The sequence below is a fragment of the Desmodus rotundus genome, chromosome 10 (assembly GCF_022682495.2).
Source record: "Desmodus rotundus isolate HL8 chromosome 10, HLdesRot8A.1, whole genome shotgun sequence".
In the NCBI taxonomy this organism is placed as follows: Eukaryota; Metazoa; Chordata; class Mammalia; order Chiroptera; family Phyllostomidae; genus Desmodus; species Desmodus rotundus.
This window is the reverse complement of record NC_071396.1, coordinates 58,733,315-58,741,393: the sequence shown is the minus strand read 5'-3', so window position 1 is coordinate 58,741,393 and position 8,079 is coordinate 58,733,315. Positions and strand designations below refer to the sequence as shown.

General features: G+C 46.4%; 1 protein-coding gene across 1 annotated transcript in view; it reads left to right on the top strand.

Annotated features, from left to right (window-relative positions):
- Positions 1-5,854: 5,854 nt before the first annotated feature.
- PODXL2 (podocalyxin like 2) overlaps positions 5,855-8,079 on the top strand; it is a 52,691-nt gene continuing 50,466 nt past the window's right edge. Inside the window, exon 1 of the mRNA XM_024580193.4 lies at positions 5,855-6,239. Coding sequence (XP_024435961.3) covers positions 6,167-6,239 — 73 coding nt within the window. The 5' untranslated portion in view covers positions 5,855-6,166. The remainder of the gene's footprint in view (positions 6,240-8,079) is intronic.

Here is an 8,079-nt window from a genome sequence, read left to right as displayed (position 1 = left end):
GCTTTGTTCCTCAGTAAATTGGCTAGGTGTTTCATCCATGTGCAGAGGGGGAAGTGGACTTCCCTCCCACCTATCTCACCGCCATCTTTCTCATCTTTTCTTTTCTTTTTTTTTTTAATTTTTATTGTTATTCAATTACAGTTGTATGCCTTTTCTCCCCATCCCTCCACCCCACCCCAATTCAAATAACAGTTTTTTAGCAAGTAGTTCTACTGGATTTTATTGTTATTTTAACAGCAATAGAAATTTATTGGTGTGTGTGTGTGTGTGTGCATGTGTTTTAAAGCTTCTTAAACTCGCCCTGGCTGGTGTAGCTCAGTGGATTGAGCATGGGCCTGTGTACCCGAAAGACGAGTGAAACGAGAAAGACGTTTCACTCCCCCTCTTTCTGCTTCCCTTCCCTTCTCTAAAAGTAAATAAATAAAATCTTTAAAAAAATGAGCTTCTTAAACTGAATGCTTTGTTCATTTACTTTTAATCTTTTCCCCCCTAATAAATGTATTTTTGGCTATAAAATATCATCTGTGAATTCACTGTTGGCTACATCCCATGGATTTTGATATGCAATGTTCTCATGTTGTTACTAATTTCTAAATAGACTAAAATTTATATTGTGATTTATCTGTAACCTAAGAGCTATTTAGAAGGGCATGCATTTTGCACTGTGGGTTTCTCCATCAATTTAATCTTATTTGCTTTTTATTTTTTAAGTGTTTCCTCATAATTTTAGACCCAACAAATTGATCCCATTTTGTATTCCAGTGCTGTTCTGGACTGAGTTGTACATATGTATATTTCCTCTGATTTCTAGGGTCAAGAGCAGGAGGTGAAAGCAAGCACATGCACCCAGTTCACCAGCAGCATGACTTCATCTCTTCCAGTATTTTTTTTAAGATGAGAGATTCTGGATCATGTTTATACCTAATGAGAATGGTTGGGGAGAAGGAAAGATTGACACTGCCAGAAAAGAGATACTTTTAAATGGAAGTTCTTGAAAAGGAGACAAATAATGCAGTGATGAGCCCCAGTGGAGGAAACTGGCCTGTGATAAAGAAGGACACTCATTTCATTGCAACAGAGGAAAGAGGACATAGATGATGGGTCTAGATGCACCGCAGTTTTCTCTTTTTCAAGCCAGATACTCCCAGCTTTAACAGTTGTTTTTTCTGATATGTTCCTGGATATCTCCTCCATTATTTGGTTCTTCACTAAAGAAACAAACAAGAGGAGAACCAAGATGGCGGCGTAGGTGGACACACTGCGCCTCCTCGCCTCCTCGCACAACCAGAACTGACAGAGAATCGAGCAGCGGGGGGCACCGACACCAAGGAAATAGAAAATGGACATTCATCCAGACTGGTAGGAGGGGCGGAGACGGGCACCGGGGTGGAGAGGACTCGCGTGGCTGTGGCAGGACTGAGACTGGTGGAGTGTGGGACAAATGGCGCAGGCAGTCCGAGCACTAGCAGACCCTGCGGTCCCACATTTGCACAGATAAACCCAGAGGGCCGGACTCAGAGTGGCGGAGAACATAAACCCAGCAGGTAGCACCCTCTATCTGTGGGCACCACATTCGCCCACAGATAAACTGGACGAACGGAGAGGAGCGAAGCAGACCTCCCAACCCAGGGCTCCAGCTCGGGGAAATAAAGCCTCAAACCTCTGATTGAAAGCGCCCCTGGGGGTTGGGGCAGCAGCAGGAGAGACTCCCAGCCTCACAGGAGAGGTTGTTGGAGAGACCCACAGGGGCCTAGAGTGTGCACAGGCCCACCCACTCAGGAACCAGCACCAGAGGGGCCCAGTTTGATTGTGGGTATCAGAGTGAACGATTAAAATCCGGAGGAGAGTGAGGCGGGCGCCATTGCTCCCACTCGGCCCCTCCCCCACGTACAGCGTCACAGGACAGCGACCAGCGTTACCCCGCCCCGGTGAATACCTAAGGCTCCGCCCCTTAAAGTAACAGACGCACCAAGACAAAAAAAAAAAAAAAATGGCCCAAATGACAGAACACTTCAAAGCTCCAGAAAAAATACAACTAAGCGACGAAGAGATAGCCAACCTATCAGATGCACAGTTCAAAGCACTGGTTATCAATATGCTCACAGACTTGGTTGAATCTATTCGAAAAACAGATGAAAAAATGAAGCCTATGCTAAGAGAAACAATGGAAAATGTACAGGGAACCAATAGTGATGAGAAGGAAACTGGGACTCAAACCAATGGTGTGGACCAGAAGGAAGAAACAAACACCCAACCAGAAAAGAATGAAGAAACAGGAACTTGGAAAAATGAGGAGAGGCGTAGGAACCTCCAGGACACCTTGAAACATTCCAACATCCGAATTATAGGGGTGCCAGAAGGAGAAGAGGAAGAACAAAAAATTGAAAACTTATTTGAACAAATAATGCAGGAGAACTTCCCTAATCTGGCAAAGGAAATAGACTTCTGGGAAGTCCAGGAAGCTCAGAGAGTCCCAAAGAAGCTGGACCCAAGGAGGAACACACCAAGGCACATCATAATTACATTACCCAAGATTAAATGCAAGGACCTACATTCAAGATTACTGTATCCAGCAAAGCTATCACTTAGAATGGAAGGGAAGATAAAGTGCTTCTCAGATAAGGTCAAGTTAAAGAAGCTCATCATCACCAAACCCTTATTATATGAAATGTTCAAGGGAGTTACCTAAGAAAAAGAAGATCAAAAATAGGAACAGTAAAAATGACAGCAAACTCACAGTTATTAATGACCACACATAAAACAAAAAATGAGAGCAAACTAGGCAAACAACTAGAACATGAGGGTTGTCAATAAGGGAGTGGGAGGGGGAGAGGGGGGTAAAGGTATAGAGAATAAGTAGCATAGATGATAGGTGGAAAATAGACAAGGGGAGGGTAAAAATAGTGTAGGAAATGTAGAAGCCAAAGAACTTATGAGTACGACCCCTGGACATGAACTATGGGGGGGGGGGGAATGTGGGAGGGAGGGGGGTGGGCAGGATGGAGTGGAGTGGGAGGGAATGGGACAACTGTAATAGCATAATCAATAAATATATTTTAAAAAAAATAAAAAAAATAAAGAAACAAACAAACAAAAAAGGTTACTATAAAAACATAATGTTGACAAAGTTCAAAGAGCCCCAAATAGCAGGACCATTAACTTCCTTGTTCTGGGCACTGTACTCATTTTAAGTCCAAAATCGCTTTATACTTTGTAGTCATTTCCTATTTGTGGGCTTTTTGTGTAAACTGTTATAAACTAGGTCTTGTCTAATTTGTATTTGCATAGAGAATAGCAGTAAAAAAGACAGTCAACAGGACTCAATTCAATCATTCTTTGAGTCATATTAGTGCTGTCTCTGGGGTGTCTTCTCAAATATGCTATGCTAGCCCTAGGTCAAACTTCTACCATCTGCCACTGAGACACCTGTGCCAATCTCTCCACTGGCCAATCTTTCCTCCCTATTGCCCTCTGAATCATCTGTCTAAAATACAGACCTAACAATGACATGATTCTTATATAAAGAATGAATTTATGGAGAATAAAGTCCAAACTTCTCATTATGACTTCAAGATCCTTTACTACCCAGTCCTCACACCCTTCCAGAACCTACAGTATCCATTGAATAAAATGGGCTGTGGAGTTTAATTTTACCACAAGCTAAATGAAATGATGTAGTTCTATGAATTAAGAATAGCTTTACCTAAAAATTCTAAATTTATTTACTACTTTTCATTATCTTCTTAGACTTGTCACTTTTCCCATGTGTTTTACTGCCTCGCTTAAAAAAAAAAAGATTTTATTTATTTATTTATTTTTAGGGATAAGGGGGAGAAGAGTGAAAGAGAGGGAGAGACACATCCATTGGTTGCCTCTCACACACCCTGAACCAGCAACCTGCCCAAAACTCAGGCATGTGTCTCGACCGGGAATCAAACCAGCAACACTTCTGTTTGCAGGGCGATGCCCAATCCACTGAGCCACACCGTCACGGCCCACTGCCTCATTTATAATATAAGGGCCCACTACATTGTATGAATTAACCAAAAATTCAGTAAGGTATTTAGCTAGTAAGTCATCTATCTTTTTAACCTTGTCTTCTGCCCCATCCTAATCATGAAACTATCATCTCCTAAATTTGATATGGCAAGTAATTTTATTCCTATTTTATACTGAGCTACATTTTGCTCATGTTCCTTCCTTTGATTATGATTCATTTCCACTTATCTCCTGTAATTGAAATGCAGGTTTGGCTGCATGCTTCAGTGAAAGCCAAACTTGTCAGACAGGTGCTGGTGCAAAAGGAAAGAAGTTTATTTAGACGCCACAACTTGGGAGAATGGTGGACTCCTGTTTCAAAGACCATATGGCCCTTCCTGCTCAAGTCTTCAGTTCTTAAAGGGATAGGGAGGGGAGGGCTTTTTTCTCTGCCTTATTATCTTGCTAGCTTTTAGTGCTCTCGGGTCCTGTACATTCATCTTTCTAGCTTTTGGAACTCTGGGCCCTACCCATTTATCTTTCTAACTTTTGGCCCATTCAATGTAAGAATCTCCCCCAGCACCATCTTGGCCAATGGGGGGAGACTCCTTGGTGTTCCATGACTATCTACTGTAACATACTCTCCACCTCAACACCTATTTCTCCTAAGTATTTAGTCCTGGAAGAGTTCTTTGAGATCCAATATCTAGTGACAGAGGGGTCAAGACTGCATTTGAAAAAACAGATTCAGTATAAGAACTTATTTTCAAGAAGTATTTTCTGAATATACTATATATAAAGTAAAACTCCACAAAATACTGACTTCTGGACACATTCAAACTGCAGTAATTCCAAAAGCGTTGGGACTTTTCTCTGTTTCTCAAAGAGGTTGAGCACCTTTCTATCTCAGGAATTACACATGCACTTTTCTTTCTGCCTGTAATGTTCACTCCCCAACCCAACCTTGTACCCATTCACCCTTCTAGGTGCCAGCTTAAATGTGCCTTCAGGAAGGCAAATGTAAAACTTCTGTTCTATTCTGTCTCATTGCCTTTTCTGCTTCTTGGCAGACTTCACTATAGTTGCAATTATTGTTGATTGTTCTTCGTTTTCTTCACTAAACTGTGAGGATGGGGGTGTGACTGTTTTGTTCACTACAGTGATGCCTGGTACATGAATGAACTTTAGTTGCTACAGGGTCAAAGTGCTTAACAAAAGTTAAGAAACACTGCCTTAGTGGCTCTCTCTGTGGAGCACACCTAGGCCTTTCCCCAGGTACATTTTCCTTGCCTGTGTCTTTCTTCTAAGCTCCAAGGGCCCTTCTTTTGCCTTTGGAATTTGTTTCCTGAGCCCATTTCTTCTATGGCTCACTTTTCTTACCTCTGTGACTTTCTAATAAACTTCTCTTATAGTTTGAAAAAAAGAAGAAGAAAGAAACACTGCCTTAAAAACTCAAAGCTGGCTTTCACCAGATGAGGCAACTGGGGCCCCGGGGGTGTGAAGAGGTTCATTAAGATCTCAGGGCCAATTTGAAGTAAGGATGTGCACTAGACTGGCCCCAAGTTGGTTCTTTGCTTCCTCCTGGTCCAGGGACTTTGTCTCATTCTTCTCTTACTTTGCCTCCATGGCTTGCCCTCTCAAGTGCCCCTGAGATGCCTTTCCTGACCTCACTCCTCCTGGAGCTGCTGTTCAACCTAGTATCTTACAATTGGCAACACTTCACGTCCAGCGTTAGTGGTTACTCCACTCACTCCTGCGTGTTTGATAAATCTCATTTGATGAAGGTGACCACTCCCTGCCTCCTGGGTGCTCAGGAATTGTTTCCGGGGGGATGGGTGACTGGGTGGCTCAGGGAGCTCACCTCCGTTGCTGCCGCGAAACGGGAAACTGCGGCTCACCGAGGTGCGACGCCCCAAATTCCAGGCCTCGCGGTTGCAGCCCCAGCCTCTTCCAGGCCTCCGCGGCTCTGGCTGACCCCACAAAGAGGCAGAGACAGAGGGGCGGCCACCCACGGGCCCCGCTTGTCTTCTCGGGGGCGCGCCCGCGGCACGCGCCTGGGCGGGGCCGAGGGTGAGTGACGGCAGCGTGGTCCACTGCGGCGGGCGCGCGCCGCCCCTGCTGCCTGCTAGGCCGCCAACGCAAGCAGAGGCGCCGGGCAGCTGCGGCTGCGGGCGGCAACGGCTGCACCATGGGCCGGCTGATGCGGGCTCCCCCGCTGCCGCTACTGCTACTGCTGCCGCTCCTCCTGCTGCTAGCCGGAGGTGAGCGCGCGCCGGCGTCGGCAGGCGTCGGCAGGGTTGGGCGGACAGGGAAGGCAGGCCACGGTGCTGGACAGCTCCCGGCTGCCAACAAAGGACCGGTGTAGGGCGGCGAGCACGGTCTGGCTGGGCTGTGGCACGGTCCTTCCTCCTTCTGCCACACACGAGAGCTCTCAGGGAGTGTGGGGGGCGTGGGACGACCCCGTGTGCCTGCGGTGTGAGCCATTCTACGCGCGAGCGCCACACTCACACACCTGCGAGTGAGCCGGGAGTGTCGTCGGCCACCTGAGCACGCTTCTTGCGGCACTGGAGTAGAGGAGCTGGGTCTAGCAGGGCATGGCTGAGAGGATGAACGGGCTGCCAGTCCCTGCGACAGCCACACAAGAATGGGAGACATCATCTAAAGGTCCCATGGGGCCGCGCCAGTGAGCTTGGGGTGGGAGTGTCTGTGTCTTCTAGGGGAGACTGCCAAGAACCTCTACATACAGCTGCTGCGACCGTGGAGAGTGTGTTTACGTGTGTGTGGTGTTACTGGACAAGAGGAGGGGTGTGTCGTTGTGAATGAGTGTCCTAGGCTGCATTGGGCAACTTAGTTTATTAGGAGCTGACAAAAAAGAGGTATGTCTTCTGTGACAGTGACACTGCTGGATAGCTCCTGCGCAGCTGACAACAGGGATGTGTGAGAGACCCTTTGAGCCGGTTTCTCATTCAGCAGCTACTCAAGGGCACTGGGCTGTACGTTGGGTGGTGGGGGGCAGGTGTGAAATGGATGTGCCTCTGGAAGGAGACAGAGCCTGAGAACAGCTCCTGAGTGGCAGGCTTGGGATTTAGTAGTGTGGGGGCGGGGGCACAAGGTGAGTGACAGCCTATGAGACAGGCCACCACAACAGAATGGGGGTAGGGAGAAGAGCTGTGCAAAGATGGGTCAAATCAGGACATGGCTAAACAGCTTCTCCATGTAGCTCGACAGAGTGATGGGGAGAGTTGTCATGAGTACATATGAAGGTGTAATTAATTGGTAATTGGTGTTGGTGGAGAGCTTGTGTTGCATGCCCATATCAGATAGCCTGGAGTGACTCCACTTCCAATGGACACACGGGGGTAGAATGTGTATATGTGTAGCAGTGTGCATGGGACACTGGCTAGTAGGTAGTTCCCTTGCAGTTAACCCACAAAAATAGGCACATTGTGTGATGTGTGTGATGAAGGAGAGACTTGTGAAGGGTCTCTTCCTGAGGGGAGGAGCAATATTGCTTGATGAGATGGGCCATTACCATGGGCCATAGTGACAGAATGCCAAGGACAACTTGTGGGAGGGAAAAGGGGCCACTTCCTGAGCATGTCCCAGGGAGGATCAGTTCAGCAGGGGTACTTTTTCTCCACTGTGAATCAGGGATGGGTAAGGACCTATGTGGTGTGCACAGAAAAAATGTCCACAAGGGTTTCTCTTAGACACACACACCTATCTGCATCCCGGCAAACCTTAAATCCTCTTTGAAGAAGGTGAGAGTCAACAAATAAATTAAATACTGGTTAGTTTACTATTTTTTTTTGTGACAGTCCCACCAAAACTGGCCATCAAAGTGTGTTAGCACCCATGTCCAGCTGTAACTGCCTGTACTCTTACATGGCTAGCCATGGATTATTGTGGGCAATTTTTCTCACTTCTGTTCTTTCTCCCTTCTCCTGCCTCCCATTCACACTTCTCATGACACACATTATTAGAAACACATTAGTGTGGGTGACATGTGTGTGTCTAGCAGTATGTCTCTTTCTTACACACCTTTGTGTGGAAACCCTACAAAAACCCTTCAGCATTGTTTCTCTGACATGTACAGACACA